Raw genomic sequence first — 16,878 nt, 5'->3', positions numbered from 1 at the left:
CGTTTATTGGGTTTTACTGTGCTAAAATTGCTTTGTTTACTCAAATGGAGTAAGTTCACAGTACTCATTAGGATTAGTTTTTGAACTTAAATGGTTTGTGGCAATCGGTTTCCTCAAACGGTTTGAGTTACCTTAACTTATTGGGTTTTACAGTGTATTTAACGTAGCAGCATGACTTTTGTGATGTAGTGCCATCCAGATTCTCAAGTTGGGCACATTGAGCTGAGGCTGAGAAATCATTTTTGAAAGTATTTGACGATTCTCTCATGTCTTGTGGTAAAAAAAAAAAAACAAGGTCATGAGTCATGATCCCAATTTTCTTTCTTTTATGCCCACACTGTAAAACTTTAAAAAAAATCAACTTTATCAAATAAAATGAGTGTAGTTAACTCAAAAATTGACTTAAAGTTAGTTTACTCCTTTGAACAGTTTTGAACTCAGTGTTGAAGGCAATGGGTTAATTAAATACCTCATTATCTCAACTTAAATGGAGTAAGTTCACAGAACTCATATAGGTTTGTTTTGTTAACTCAAATGGTTCGAGTTGTCTTAACTTATTGGGTTTTCCAGTACTCCATTAGTTTGAGTTCTCTTCATTTATTGGCTTTTACTGTGCTCAAATTGCTTTGTTTACTCAAATGGATTAAGTTCACAGTACTCATTACAATGAAATAAAGTGTTGCATGCAGAACTGTTGCAAAAAAATGTATTTGTGTTGAATTTAAACAAACAAATTAAGTTTAATAATGTTCAACTTAATTTGTTTGTTTAAATTCAGCCCAAATAAAATGTTTGCAACCACTTAACGTAAAATTAGTATTTGAACTTAAATGATTTGTTGCGATCGGTTTCCTCAAACGGTTTGAGTTACCTTAACTTTTTGGGTTTTACAGTGCACATGAAACCCTCAATTATTCATCTTATTATTTTAAGACAGTTTAATTCTTATAAAGTTATTCTATAACCTTTACACATTTTTAACCTCTGGCCTAACTATTTAGAGTGTTTTATGTCAAAATAAAAATAAAATAAACCTTAATTTTTTAAGTGCATTGATATTTGTGTGTATATTTACTAGATCTGTAAATCTTTTGTCAAATAAATGTAAAAGTTAATGAGATTTTTTAAAAATTCAGGTTAGAATTTGTGTATCAAATTATTAAGCTGTGGGTGTTTAGTTGTTATTTGTTCGTTCTTTCTTTTATTTGATCATTTCTTTCATTTTGCATGGAACCTTCCATAGTCATTATGTATTGTCTCTAAAAATATTCTGCAAATTTTTACTCCTCTTATAATAAGATTTCAAATGTTCGTCATTGGACCTTTGATGCCGTCGTTTGTATGACTGATTAAACCACAATATATCAGCATCAGCTGTAGGCACCAAGCAACTTCATTTATGAACACACAGATTTGCAGCAAAAGCTATCAGTTTTGATCATATTGCAATAATGAAACTTATTTGCACGAGCAAACAGTCGAGATGCAGCCTTCAACCCCAATCTAGCCAAAATCATTATGATTTTCAGGGCAGACAGTGTCACTTCTAGGAAATTAGGACTGTTGTTATCAACCGACCACATCTCAATCAAGATATTCTGTGAGCGAGCAGTAATAAGCGGCGCTTAGCTTACAATGCAAAAAGGATGTTTCATAGCGAGGGCCTGCCTTTTGGAGAGCGTATATATACACAGCATGCAGCTGAGAGAGGATCAGGTATACCTCTGGCCTTCAGACCACTAATCTTTTGAGAAATCCAAGCAAACAGACAAAATGATGAAGACACTTCTGCTGCTCGCCTGCACTGTATTCGTCTCGGGTTTTACGTTGAAAGGCACGGATGCAATGCATAAGACTGTATTAAAGGAGCTTGTTACTGAACTGGAAGCTGTGTTAGTCAATCCCCCAAAAGAGACAAAGGTAAGGACTCTCTTTAATACAGTTCAAACTGTCTGTGTAAAAGAGCAGAATGTGATCATATAAATGTTATTTCTAGGCAAAAGAAGAAATCTTCCTTGTAGATCTGGGGAAAAAAGGAAGTGGCCTGAAGTGTGAGGTGAGATGATGATTTTTATACTAAAACAGACATACAAGTGTACAGCATATTTTGATAATGTTTCACATTTATGTGTCATTAATTAATATTAGTTATTGTATGTTACTTCCATTAATGCATTACTGAAATCCAAATCCTTGTTAACATTAGTGCACTGCCAGTTAACTTGAGCTAACTTGATTTCCTCTTGTTAATAATCAAAAATAATAAAATTATTAGAATTATTTCTATAGGATTATAACTTCTATTAGATAACATTAACTAATACAATTCTTTTGTAGAGTGTTAGTTATTTACAGTTGAATTATTAGCCCTCCTTTGGTTTTTTGATTTTTTAAATATTTCCCAAATGATGTTTATCAGAGCAAGGAAGTTTTCACAATATGTCTGATAATATTTTTCTTCTGGAGAAAGCCTTATTTTTTTATTTTGGCTAGAATAAATGCAGTTTTACATTTTTTTATGAACCATTTAAAGGTCAAAATTTATCACCCCTTTAAGCTATTTTTTTCACTGTACTATTTGTACTATCATCATGACAAAGATAAAATAAATCAGTTATTAGAATTGAGTTATTACAACTATTATGTTTAGAAATTTGTTTAAAAAGTCTCTGTTAAACAGAAATTAGGGAAAAAATAAACGGGGGCTAATAATTCTGACTTCAACTGTATCTGTTCAATCTTTACGTTTTGCACATGCACTTGTTACTCTCCTACACTCTCAGAAATAAAGGTACGCAGGCTGTCACTGGGGTGGTACTTGAATGGTACTTGAATGGTCCTTATTGGTACTTGAATGGTCCTTATTGGTACCTAAAAATTTTAGGAGAAACACTTTTGTACTTTTTAGGTACTAATAATATGTACCCTTTAGGTATTAATATGGACCTTTATAATTTGGACAACCCATTGACAGATCGCGGACCTTTATTTTTAAGAGTGTATGTGAAGCTTAAACAGTATACAGTAGTTAAGTGGTTCAAAAATGTTTTAAAAACTGTCTTAAGACAAGAACAGGTGGTGAATAGTTTTAAGACAACGTTGATGAAAGGTTAGATATACTTCAAATGTTGATCATTTTTCATTTATCATTTTTCCACCTCATTTTTAAACAATAGTTTTAATATCAAGTTTTTTTTTTCTCTTCCATGATGACAGTACATATTGTACTAGTTATTTTGCAAGATACTAGCATTTAGCTACAAAGTACAATTTCTTAACTTTACTAGGTTATAAAGTTAACTAGGCGAGTTATTGGGCAACAATCGTTTGTTTTGTAGACATTCTGAAAAAAAAAAAAATCTGTAATAATATTAATATTGACCTTAAATTAAACATAAAAAATAGTAACTCATTTTATTTCAGTCAAGCATTAAATATATATATATATATATATATATATATATATATATATATATATATATATATATATATATGTGTGTGTGTGTGTGTGTGTTTATATATATATATATATATATATATAATTCAACTTTGTTGAATTTAAGTTGCAACTAATTCTCATTAGATTATAAGTAGACTGTTAGGTTGAGGTTAGGGTTAGTGTAAGTTGACATGTACATGCAAAGTTTCTTATAGTCAGTTAAATGTTTGTTGAAGGAGCATGTCAAAGATATTAAGCAGACAGTCTACAAATACTCAAATGGACCATCAAAATAAAGTGTTACCAATATTTGTCCAAGAAGAAATTATTTTATAGGAAAAACTTTGAAAATTCCCTTGCTCTGTTAAACATGTCTTGGAGAAAAATAATAAGACTATTTTAACTGTATATAACCTTTTTTTTATTTTATATAGCTTTTTAATATCGTGTGATATTTTAATCCTGATTCAATTCCAAGGATTTCAGTCAACCTGTGATTTCGATGTCTTTGCAGCATGATTATTTCTGTCAGGCTGAGGAGGAGATGGTGAAAAAGGTTTCTGGCCTGTCCGGTGTCAAATTTGACCCTTTCCGTACCGACAAGAAACTAATGAGGAATTTAAACACTTACAACCACCAAGACGAGGTAAGCTGAACTCTGAAACATGTCGTCTTCATACAATGCCTTCATCCATCCTGTGGTGAATAACCATGAGGTTTACTGTGTTTCAGAAAAACTGCAAAAAAGAGATCAGGAGTCACGCTGCTGATGAAGACCTAGAAGAAATCACTCTGGATGTTTTCTTGAAAGATCTCTTGAAGTGTGTCAAGAATATAAATAGCCAAAAAAGCCCAAGACCAAGTTAATTTATGAAGGATCAATATTTATTTTTGCCTTTATCTTAAAATGTTCTACCTGAAGACAATTTGAAAGATATCTATATATTGTATTCTTAAATATTGTCTGCTATTTTTTAACTTATATTTTTGGCCTTTCATGCCTTTATTTGTGAAAAGAAATCAAGGACAGAAAGACAAGCATGCAGTGGTTATGATGTGTGTAAGTGTTAAGGCTATCTCTGCCATAAGGTCTGGTGGTTTTGTGTTTTTTTAATGGTTTTTATTATTGTTATTATTTTGTGAACTACAGATTTTCTGTGAGAACCTTTATTTGTGATCTGTTACTTGCTGTAAGCCAAATAAATTCAGAGCATTACAAAGGACTATGATTTTCGGAGAATATTTCGGAGAATTTTCCAACACATTGTTAAACATAATAGTTTTAATAATTAAGGTCTAATAACAAATTTATTTGATCATTGCTGTGATGACAGTACATAACATTTGGTCACACTTTAAATTAACTGTCGCTTATACCTGTGAACTTACACGGTAACTAGATGTGTAAGTAGTATGTAACTACAGTGTATGTACACACTGGTACATAGTATTTACTTGTGTAATACTCGTGTGACTACACACATGTAACAACACACTGAATAGTATGTGTGAGTTCAAATGTGTAACGACATTAATAACACAATCTTTGGTAAACTCCCCCTTTAATGTGAATTACTGATGTGATTCTACAATATACTTTAAAACAACATATAAGCATAAGGCATTTGAATATTTCCATATACACTTTTTTGGTAGAAGTTTACTGTTGTTAAACTGTTGCACAGAGGCTTAGGTTTTATATATTGCACAGTAATTTGTGACCATTTTACACTTTATATTGATTGGACAGTTCCTGAGGATTAACCCTGTAATTACACTGGTATCACTAGGTGAAACCTTCTAATGCAGCATTAGTTCTGCTGTTCTTATTCTAATACAGTGTTCAGAAGTACATGGTATGCAAACACATGTGAAAGCAGGAAAACACCTGCAAGTATATTGTTGTTACACGATGCACTTATGTAATTCTTGTTGCAGATGTGTTCTTTCTTAGTGTCCTAGTTACCAAAGTCCTGTTTCACGTTTGAACTTACTATTCAGTGTGTTTTTACATGTGAGTAGTTACACCAGTGTTTCACAAGTAAATGCTATGTCTGAGTGTATACATACACTGTAGTTACAAACTGCTTGTACATCTAGTTACCATGTAAGTTTTGGGATTTAAGTAGTGTATAACTATTGTTAGTTCTGTCGGCAGTCTTGTTGTTTTATTTCAGCTAGAATAAAAGCAATTAAAACATATTTTAAAAGCCATTTTGTGGACAAAATTATTAGCCCCTTTAAGCTATATATTTTCCCAATAGTCTACAGAACAAACCATCATTATACAATAACTTGCCTAATTACCCTAACCTGCATAGTTACCCTCATTAACCTAGTTAAGCCATTAAATGTCACTTTAAGCTGTATAGAAGTGTCTTGAAAATATCTAGTAAAATATTATTTACTGTCATCATGTCAAAGATAAAATAAATCAGTTATTAGAAATGAGTTAATAAAACTATTATGTTTAGAAATGTGCTGTAAAAATCTTTTCTCCGTTAATCAGAAATTGTTTTTTTGCCTAAGCGGGCTAATAATATTTACCTTAAATGGTTTTAAAAATAAAATAACTGCTTTTATTCTAGCTGAAATAAAACAAATGAGACTTTCTCCAGAAGAAAAATATATAGGAAATAGTGTGAAACATTCCTTGCTCTGTTAAACATAATTTGTGATATATTATATATATATTGGTTATTACATTTGACCTTAACTCTATTAAACAACTATACAGTTGAATTCAGAATTATTAGCCCCATTTGAATTTTATATATATATATAATAAATATTATATATATATATATATATATATATATATATATATATATATATATATATATATATATATATATATATATATATATATATATATATATGTATATATATTTACAAATGATGTTTAACAGAGCAAGGAAATTTTCACAGATTGTCTGATTACATAAGTTCAAAGTACTCATATAGATTAGTTTTTAACTTAAATTGTTTGTTGAAATTGGTTTCCTCAAACAGTTTGAGTTTTCTTAACTTATTGGGTTTTACAGTTCTCAGTAGGATTGAGTTCTCTTCCTTTATTGCGTTTTACTGTGCTCAAATTGCTTTGTTTACTCAAATGGAGTAAGTGCACGGTACTCATTGGGATTCATTTTTGAACTTAAATGGTTTGTTGCAATCAGTTTCCTCAAATGGTTTGAGTTACCTTAACTTTTTGGGTTAACTGTAAAAGGAATAGTTCGACCAAAAATGGAAATTGACACCCTCAAGTGATTTCAAACCTTAAAGAGTTTCTTTTTTTTCTGTTGAACACAAAATTATTTATTTTAAAGAGTGTTAAAAACCTGCCATTGACCTCCTATGAAAAATTAAAACAATGGAAGTAATGGTTACAGGTTTTTAGCATATTTAAAAATATCTTCTTTTGCATTCAACAGAAGAAAGAAACTCAAACAGGTTTGTGACGCAAGAAAGAGTTGCTGAACTTTCTTATCAAATACAAAAGCATGTTGGATAACAATTTAATGAAAATTGTTGATCTACTGCTGTTAAATATGTGCAATCTTTGCTTTCTCAAGTGTGTAGCAATGAGGTGTAGACCAGTGCCCCATAGTGGGAGCTCACGAGAACATGTGGAGTGACATAAGCAAGCTGCATGAGTGCATGTATTATTCAAAGGCAATTCAAGAGCCAAGTGTGCACACGTCCCACAATCCGGCACACTTTAAAAGGGGCGCGAATGATCAGATACCCGTCCCTATCAGCCACAGGGTCAACTCCATTACAGTTTTGTGGTGTCACATAGCCTGGACTTGCTCTTCTGGGTTTTAAAAAAAAATCTAGAAATTTTGCATGTTAAAGGGATAGTTCACCTAAAAATAACAAATAACACACCTTTAAGTGTTTACAAACCTTTGAGCTTTGAAGAAAGCTGAAAACTTGTAACCTTTGACATTCATAGCAGGAAAACAAATATGGAACTAGATGGTTACAGGTTTCCAGTTTTCTCCCAGCTAGTTTCATGTCATAAAGAAACTTATAAAGGTTTGTAACAATGGAAAGAAATCAAAATTAGGACTTTTTTTTAAAGTAGACCTACTATTCCTTTAATTCAAGAACGCATTTAGTGCTGCATGTACAGTAGAATTAAAGCCATAACCATTCTCTCAATGGCCAATTACTAGACAGCTGCTTAACACAAGTGTATAGCCTACCACTTTATTGGAATTTTGATTGTTGAAAATTATGATTGTTTATGAAATAATTCCCTACATACTTCAGCATTTCATGTAGATTAAAATGTTTAGCTTTTTTTACACTAAATATATTTTTCACAGCTGTGTCCTGAGTTTGTCAGCCAGTCAATACTCAAAATGCCATGTTTTAAGTTCAGTGGAAACACGATAACGGGCTCAAGTGAATATATTTATAATAAAGTAAAAATATTCATATTAAAAATATTGCCAACCTATTTTTGAACTAAAATATTTTTTATAATGTCATTCAGTTGAAGTATGTCCTATTTACTTTTTGCCATAATACGAGTTCGAAATTGTACGATATTTAAAAGGACGCTTTGCACCAAACCCACCACTAAATACAACCGTAATTGGGGGTGGTGAACAAATCGTACTAAATTGCACGAATGTGATCGTACAAATCCAAACCAACAGCCACTATATCAAAAAGTTACGAATTGCCGAGACAGCATTGATCTTAACATACTAGGTCTAATACCAACTAAAGCCTAAAGAGCTGCGTTTAATTTTCACCATTCGGATCATTCCGCAGTGGCGACCCCTGATGGAGAAGGGTTAGGTCAAAGAAAGAATGAGTGATTTCCAATCATGACTCCTGTAAACTTTATTCAGTCCTACATCCAAGTAGGTTTAGGCTACTGTTCGATTTGTGAATATTCTGGTTTTATTATTAGCCTACTTTTTTCTGTCTTAAAGTAATTGATACTGAAACTTTCATTAGTTTTACAGCCTTGGCCTACTCATTGTATTGCTTATTTACCTCTGACAGAGGTTTTTGTTTGGACTCATTGGTCATTGCATGTTTAAAACAATTATATAACCTGATCTAGTTTTGACTATGTGGAATGTTATATCCATGCTTTTTATATTTGACCAGTGTAAAACGTTTTAATATTTATATAAGCAGCTCAAAACAAGTTTTGGATATTAGTCTCAAATTTGGTCAAAACTTTAAACCTTTGGCTTATATTTCATATAATTTCAAGGGTGAGCCTATTTTAAAAGAAATTTAGGTTTTGTAGACAGGAAACTTCAAAATGTCTTAAAACAAAACCAGAATGAGAATTATATAAATTTCGGCCAGAATAAACGACCATACTTATTTTACTAGATCGTATTTGGGTGAATTAATGAATAATAAGATTTTTGTATCATTCTTTTTATTTCAGACTCATAAGTCCAGTACCTAACAAAGTACCCCAAATAAATCAACAACATAATCATGAGTGTACAAAAGCTACTTCATTACTATTTAAAACACACACAACATTTAATCCAATAATTCCAGTGTCAGAAGCGGTAGCTTGTATAATGTGGCATCACCTAAAACAATTATAACTAAATTAGGACCTACTTAGTCCACACAAAACATTAAACACAGATTTCCTTAACAGTAAAGAGCTTTGTTATTAGCCTTACTTCTGTCCTGCACGCATCTCGGGGGCTTAATTAAATTTCGCAGGGCATCATTAAATGCCGCCTGGAGCTTTTTCATTTTAGATTTACTGTTGCTTTTATATTTATACTTCAATCGCGCAATATATACAGTGAAGTAGGCTACAGTAAGTTTTAAAACAGCTCTTTTAAAATAATATCTGCACATACTAAAATATGTGTATTTTAAAATTGTGACCTATGCCTATTTTTCTTTATATCAATTTCATAATATATATTTTTTTCAGATATTTGATTTACATTTATCTTTTTTTATCCAACATTTTTTTTTCTCTTGCAAAATGAAAGGCTTTACAATTCGTTTTTTATTCTTTCCAACAGAAAATTGTAAAAAGTCAGAATTGCAAGATCAAGAGACAAAAGTTTAAATTGCGAGGAAACTTAATTTGTAACATGATTGTCTATGTCGAATTTTCTTTCTTTTTTTTTTAAAGAATTATAATCTTTATAATTTTGCAGCTGCGAGTTTAATCTCGTTGCAATGTGTAATTATCTAAATTGCGAGAAACTGCCAGTAACTTAAAATATGCCTGGTGCAGTTTTGTGATATCAGAAATTGTGACATCATCATACGCCTATATTGTTATTATTACTAACTTATTATTTTACTATTCTTAAACTTTCGTCGATTTTTTAGAGCAATGTATAGCCTAATTTAGCAAAGTTGGCAAGAGTGTGTTTGACATTCAAGTAGTCTACAAAGAGATAGCCTAACAACAAAGATACGCCCAAAATTCACCTTTGAAGGACGGCCTCAAGTTTCCCGGTAACAGTACCCCCCTGGATAACCCCGTGAGTTATCGCTTTGAGACACCGCGGGCAAATGCCTAAGGTGGCTTGGCGTGTGATGATGATAGGAACGGACTAATAAAGCACACCGGGCTCGCTGTCTGCCTCCGCATTGGCTGCATTCTCATGTGTTGCTGCTGGCACTGTATAAATAATTAAAGCGTCGATGTCTTAACTCTGCCATTCTCGTGCGCAAACCCGGAGTGTCAGAGCAAGAACAACCGCTTGCCCCGCAGAGGGAGAGGGGGGCGCACCATCTTCCAAGAGACAGTCTATGGTTGCATGGTCTCCATCCTCATTCTGTCAGATCTTCTTTGCTCTGAAATAAAAACATGAATTCTCTCTCTCTCTCTCGCTCTCTCTCTCTCTCTCTCTCTCTCTCACACACACACACACACACACATTTGCATTCAGAAATTGCTTTATGAAAAAAACATAAGCGCAGTAAATAATAAATCAGAATGAACAATAAGCTACACAAAACAATCAACATGTTAAAACAAATTGTAAATCAATATACTCTGTTTCAGACAGATACGCATGTCTCTTACAACCTCGCTGTCAAGAATTTAGGCTGTAGTCATTGCCTGCTTTGAACTTTAAACCCTTTTAAATCTATTGATTCTTGTTTTTCCCTTTAAACGGAGGATATGTGAAACTTATTAATATAACTCATTTTTTGTTTTGTTATTTTCTTCATGGGAGAATGCTTATTTTGGACACATTATCAAACACCCTGATGCGCTTGCAACATGGTCTAAAACAAAATGCTCTCTTGCGACGTAAAATATTAAAGAAAATATGCAAAAATTTAAATGTAAATACTTTTACAGTCCAGTAACATTTCAGTCCAAACATATTCCACCAATTTTGAACATGCACAGGTATTTTCTTTGTATGTGCGAGACCCTGTATGTGCAATAACCTGTTGTAAATTGTAAAACCTTATATGTAGTTTATGTGCGCCACGAGTTTATGCGTACGAATTTATACGAATTAGGCACTGAATCAAAAAGTTACGAATTGCCGTGAGATTGTGTTGTTTATGCCTACGTTTATGCCAGGTAACAGCCTATATTAAAATAGGATGATAAATGCAAATTGCAATTGGTTGGTTTTTGTACTACTTATAGAATTTTTGACTGGGGAAAAGTTGATGTTCCTAAAGCAAGAGTCAAACATTACCATTCAATGTGCCATATGATGTTCTTTATGACACATGAGTTGCTGGAGGCCTCTTTCGAAAGATCATCAATAATTCAGTCCTCATCACTAGCCACATGCCCCAGCTCAACTTATGCTGGTTCACAGCGTTGTTTGTAATGCAAATAATAATAATCATAATGATTTAATGATAATTATATTGCTTTAAATGTATGTATCATCGATGTAATAAAAATAATCTTATCCATTGCCCACCTCCTCCATAATCCTAATATAACCGATGAATTATGATCAATCTTAGGGAATGTTAGGCTATATTTTAGGGGGGAAAATCGTATAATGCATTTTAAAATGTAACCCAGGCCTATATGTCTTTATATCAAATTTATAAAATATATAAGAAACACTTTTAAAATGTTGTGTAATAATTAAAATTAAAAACTTTTTTTCCAAAACAATATCATACATGCTAAAAGGGATTTGTGGCAGTCAATCTTTGAAATTACCAAGTTAAGGTAATAATAACACACATCACCTACCCAAAACTTGCGTATTAAAATAACGTAAAAAATTGGGGAAAACGAGCATATTAATAATAATAATCTAACGCTCTCGGTATTTCTATGGAATAATTGAAACGCCTGTAACAGCATACGGCACACGGCTGCAACAATATAACTATTACTTCTTACAACCTGACAGTGAACAACTCAGATAATCATTCATCGTCCTACCTGAACAGCGTCTCTTCTCTTCCCTTGAGCCTGTAAGAAGCGTTTCCTGACTAACAACTCTCCCTTCAGCTCTCTGCCTGTTTTATACCAATATACAATTAATATTGCATCGTCATTACTTAATAATTTCAAATCCCTCTGCACAAAGCCGTGAAAGACATTTATTATTCAGCGACGTCTGCTTAAACATGTTGCCAACCCAAATTAAAAAAGGAGGGAAAATACTTGAAATTGTCTTATTTTTTAATCCTTTCTCGCTCTCTTTTTCTAAATGACGTAATTAGGTGGTGATTAGTCTGTATAACTCATTAATGTTTAATCATATTTGAGCTGAAGTATCTAATAAATAAAACAGCGCAATTATTAAAAATTAATGATACTACAATGATTTTGACGCGAAAGACTCTGGATATAATTTTATACAATGTAAAAAAGAATACAAGTGGATGCACACACACACACACACACAATCAGACATTGTTTGTGAAGTCAGAATTATTAGAATTATTATTATCAGAATTCAGAATCATTATCAGAATATTATTATTATCAGAATTATTATTAGTCAGAATTAATTATTTTCTTTTTTTAATTATTTCACAAGTTATTTTTAACAGAGGGACATTTTCAGTGTCTGATAGTATTTTCTTCTGGAGAAAGTCTTATTTGTTTTATTTCGGCTGCAATAAAAAGTTTTAAATCATATATTTTTTTAAACATTTTAAAGTCAAAATTATTAGCCCCTTTAAGCTACATTTTTTTAAAAACAAACCATCCTTTTACAATAACTTGCCTAATTACTCTAACCTGCCTAGTTAACCTTAATTAACCAAGTTAAGCCTTTAAATGTCACATTAAGCTGTATAAAGTGTCTTGAAAAATATATGGTAAAATGTTACTCTCATCATGACAAAAATAAAATAAATCAATTATTAGAAATGAGTTATTAAAACTATTATGTTTATAAATAAATCTTCTCTCCTTTAAACAGAAATTAGGGGACAAAATAAAAGGGGGGTGTAACAATTCTGACTTCAATATATATATATATATATATATATATATATATATATATATATATATATATATATATATATATATATATGTATGTAGAGAGAGAGAGAGAGAGAGAGAGTTTTTTCTCATATATAAAATTTCTTTTTGTTTTTACACAAGTGATTAAATAAAACTCCCATGGCTTTGAAAAAAGTTAACAGTTTATTAACATTAAATGTCACACATCTTGTAAAGTGAATTTTAAACGTGAGAGTGATTGCAGTGGCTACATTATGCAAATCAAATAGCAGCATTCTTTATTACACCATCAGTTAGATGATCGTTCACGAGAAAAAAATCGTGACAGTTAGTGAGAACATGTGATTTTCACCATATGTGCAATCTGACAAAACATTCAAGCGAATATTACAAATTTCAAAGCACATTTCAAGTGATAATATTAACAATAAAGTAGACTTTGTGCGCAAAAATGTATAGGAATATAAATAAGTCTTTAAATACCAAAACACACGTACACACTTCAAAATATAATTTCGCGTGTGATAATACTGAAACAAAGTTTTAGTAGCTGTTCAGTTGATCCTGGAAAATGCAATGCAGATTTAATTATTAAAATATCAAGAATTCAACAGTATTGCTTTGTAAAGTAGTGATAAATTAAATATAGATTTTTTATTTTAATAAAATAAACAATAATAATTTACATAACAATGTCCATGTTACACTGTTAGTGTAGGCTAATTAAAAAAACACATCAATGTGTAATCCCAATCAATCCCATACATTAACATTAAATGCTACACATTTTTCCATGAGTCTTGCTCACATAAATAAAAAGTAACATGAACACTGCGTGTAAATATGATCGACATACTTTCAAGTTTGAAATTGTACATCACAGTGTGCGAATTATTCAACAGAGCAGAGTCAAATTTCTCAAGGCCTTTCGAGATAAATAGTTTAACACTTATCTCGAGCCAATAATAATGAATTAATAAATGAATAATGGCCCTTTGCCGCACTGCTAAGGTAAACTATATTTAAAACTAAACCGAGACTAATTTGTCAATGTTTTATGCAAATTTGCTGAAGAAAACGCTCAAGCAACTACTGTTACTTTGATTACCAAAGTCATACAGGACTTAATGAACTTTTGTGATTGCTAAATCGTTTGAAAGGCTGTTGAACTTTGCATGTACCCACATGTTAAAAATACTCAGACTACATGCCTCATATAACACACAGATTTGGTATGACAGATATGTTATGACATTTTAAAGAGGGGCATCAATGCTTTATAAAGGTTACAGACGTCCTGGAATAATTCGCACAGTTTCCACCAGTCTGAGGCGATGTGAAAAATATTATAGGCTTATAATTATGAGGGGGGGGAAAGATTTAGATCCCTGTGGTGTTCCTAAAATGTCTACTTTGCTCTAACAGTATTAGTGCACTGCTGAATACTTCATCCTTTTCTGTTTTTGCCGTTGATTACAGAACCAAACCCGAACCACGTTCTTCTTTAGATCCAACTTCTCCGCGATAGCCGCGATTTTTTCCGACGACGGTCGCGGCTGGATTGCAAAATATGCCTCGAGCGATCGCTTCTCCGGAGCTGCGATGGACGTACGCTTTCGTTTCCTCTCGTTCCCATTGAAAAGGTCCGGTTTCCCGTTTTTCTCCCGGTAAGCAGCTTCAGCTTCCTCCAGCCAAGCTTGGAGGACGGGTTTGAGGGCGATCATGTTGTTGTGTGAAAGTGTTAAGGACTCGAACCTGCAGATGGTGCTTTGGCTCAGCGAGCCGACCCCCGGTATCTTCAGGTTGGCGAGAGCAGAGCCCACATCCGCCTGGGTCACTCCTAACTTTATCCTCCGCTGCTTGAACCTCTCCGCGAACGCCTCCAGCTCTCTTGGATCGGACTCGACGTCGTTGACGCACGCCATGCCGTTGTGGACCGACAGGGTGTGCGGGTGGCCCATCGCCATTGCTTGGTGTAAGTGACCCATTTGCAGGTGATGCTGGTGGGCTTGTGTGGTCATCACCGATGGATCCGGCGGCGCCCCCATGCCGCTGACCGATAAACTCGAGGAAATGTGGTCGAGTAGGTCCCCCTCCAGGGTCTGGTGGCTGAGGTGGTGGTGATGATGCGACGGGAGGTTGGATGATGGGTGAGATATGGGCACTGTGGACGAAGAGGAGGTGCAGGGCACGCTGCTCATGGTATGGTAGGTGACGTCCGTCTTGAAAGGGTGACTCTTGCCGTGAGACACGATGTCAGCCGCCGCCAGAGCTTCAGCGCGGGCCAGCAGACTCTCATCAAAGCCGCTGAATATATTGCCCTGGAGCTGCAGGCAAGAGCGCGCATATGGAAGTCAGTGGGGAATTGTGTCAACTCTGGATTAAAGAACATTCCCAAGCACCCTCCTCAAAGCACAGGTCATAAAAATTAATATGAAAGCAGCAGCTTTGCTTGGATAGGCATGTGGGTAGGAGAGAGAGAGTCAAGAGTAAAGAAAGGAGAAGTTGGGAGGGAGGGATGAATGGATGCTGGAGCAACTCAAAACACTTCAAAGTGACAGAATGGTAACAATACGAGGAGTTTAGCGTGAGACGTACCTGCGGGGCAGGTAGGCACACCCGCCGCATGCCCTCGGAGCTCGGGTGCAGCGCAGGGTGCATGGAGAAGTGCTGCTTGCCGTTCATGGTCATCATCTTCGTTGCGCACCTTGCAGGTGAGTGGACCTGACATGGAGGAAACGCGGCGCTCTGGCTCGACGCTCCTCGTGTGTGTTCAGTTTCCATTGGCAGCGCCTCACGGGTTCTCCCCCCACCCCAAACTCACACTGCCCTCCCGCCTCCATCTACTCGGGATACAAGTGGCAAACTGGTCTGACACTCACGCGTGGGATTTCGTAGGTTATTTAACCCAGTATTTCAACGAAGTGATTTAAAAAAATAAAAATAAATATTGACATATTTAGCATAATAATAAAACTAATGATTTTATTGACGTTGATTAAATAAATAAATTGATATTAATTAATTAATTAAAAAATGTAATAATTTATATTTTTATTTTAACATATTAAAATGCAGATCAGTTTTTAATCTGATAATAGCAATGCAAAATTTATTAAATGTCTTTGTTTTCAAATGCCAAAATAGGAAATCGGATGGTAAACTGTAGACAGAAGTGTAATTCTGTAAATAATTTTTCGGTTTTACTTTATGAATTACAGTACAATAATTATTTACAGTAGGCTGCTTATAACAATTAAAAATACCCTTATGTATCTCCAGAATTATACATGTCCACTTTAATGCACAAGCATGGCTATACTATATATGTTTTTTTTATGACAATTCTTTGTTTTTATGTAAATAAACTATCATGTGTAGAATATTGTGTTCATTATTAAAATAACACAAATATATAGCAGGCTACCACATTTTGATTTGTATTTGTATTTAAATCCATTTGAACTTGCAATGAAAGTTGAAGCTCACAGTCTACTCCACGAACTTTCACCTTGGCTGACCCCTAATCTTCATTGGCTGTTGAATGTGACAGAGCTGCTCTCACCTGCCCTGGTCACAGCTATAGGGCATTAAAAATGAACACAATTATGCTTTTATATTAATTTAATATAGATCGATCAAATATATTTGTCAAGTTCTTAGCCTTTGGCTGATGCAAGTCAATCGAATGAAATATAAAATATAAGCTTTAAACAGCATGTCATATAAAAAAAAAACTTTAAATGAACACCCCACCAAAGTGGTTTGGTAAATGACATTGCAAACATGTTTCTGGTAGTTGGAAGTAAACACCTGTTATACCTCCATGGTGACCGTGATGGTGGCTGTAGAAAGAGAAGCCAGGCAGTGCAGTGACACAGATGCACCATCCGATCCCATCCACCTCTCCTGTTCCCCCAGACGCTCAATTATTCATCTGCTATGTGGCGGGCATCCATTACCTCTCTGGCATTTTCTCATTCATTACGCAGATTAACAGCGCGTACCT

At 33.8% G+C, this 16,878-nt stretch overlaps 2 protein-coding genes across 2 annotated transcripts; one reads left to right on the top strand and one right to left on the bottom strand.

Annotated features, from left to right (window-relative positions):
- Positions 1 to 1,710: 1,710 nt before the first annotated feature.
- il13 (interleukin 13) lies at positions 1,711 to 4,661 on the top strand. Its single transcript, NM_001199905.1, has 4 exons — positions 1,711 to 1,920; positions 1,997 to 2,056; positions 3,954 to 4,085; positions 4,172 to 4,661. Exons 1-4 carry the CDS (start codon positions 1,774 to 1,776, stop codon positions 4,304 to 4,306), a joined length of 474 nt encoding a protein of 157 aa, NP_001186834.1. The 5' UTR covers positions 1,711 to 1,773; the 3' UTR covers positions 4,307 to 4,661.
- Positions 4,662 to 14,296: 9,635 nt separating this feature from the next.
- pou4f3 (POU class 4 homeobox 3) lies at positions 14,297 to 15,563 on the bottom strand. Its single transcript, NM_131278.1, has 2 exons — positions 15,468 to 15,563; positions 14,297 to 15,196 (listed from the first exon to the last, which is right to left on the bottom strand). Exons 1-2 carry the CDS (start codon positions 15,561 to 15,563, stop codon positions 14,297 to 14,299), a joined length of 996 nt encoding a protein of 331 aa, NP_571353.1.
- Positions 15,564 to 16,878: the final 1,315 nt, after the last annotated feature.

The sequence above is a fragment of the Danio rerio genome, chromosome 21 (assembly GCF_049306965.1).
Source record: "Danio rerio strain Tuebingen ecotype United States chromosome 21, GRCz12tu, whole genome shotgun sequence".
In the NCBI taxonomy this organism is placed as follows: domain Eukaryota; kingdom Metazoa; phylum Chordata; class Actinopteri; order Cypriniformes; family Danionidae; genus Danio; species Danio rerio.
Note: the sequence above shows the minus strand (reverse complement) of the source record. Positions and strands in the feature narration are given on the sequence as shown.

Coding starts and splice junctions, on each gene's coding strand:
- pou4f3 (NM_131278.1), bottom strand. CDS start 15,563: ATGATGACCATGAACGGCAAGCAGCACTTCTCCATGCACCCTGCGCTG. Junction 15,197..15,467: donor TGTGCCTACCTGCCCCGCAG/GTACGTCTCACG, acceptor TCTTGCCTGCAG/CTCCAGGGCAATATATTCAG.
- il13 (NM_001199905.1), top strand. CDS start 1,774: ATGATGAAGACACTTCTGCTGCTCGCCTGCACTGTATTCGTCTCGGGT. Junction 1,921..1,996: donor ATCCCCCAAAAGAGACAAAG/GTAAGGACTCTC, acceptor TGTTATTTCTAG/GCAAAAGAAGAAATCTTCCT. Junction 2,057..3,953: donor GAAGTGGCCTGAAGTGTGAG/GTGAGATGATGA, acceptor ATGTCTTTGCAG/CATGATTATTTCTGTCAGGC.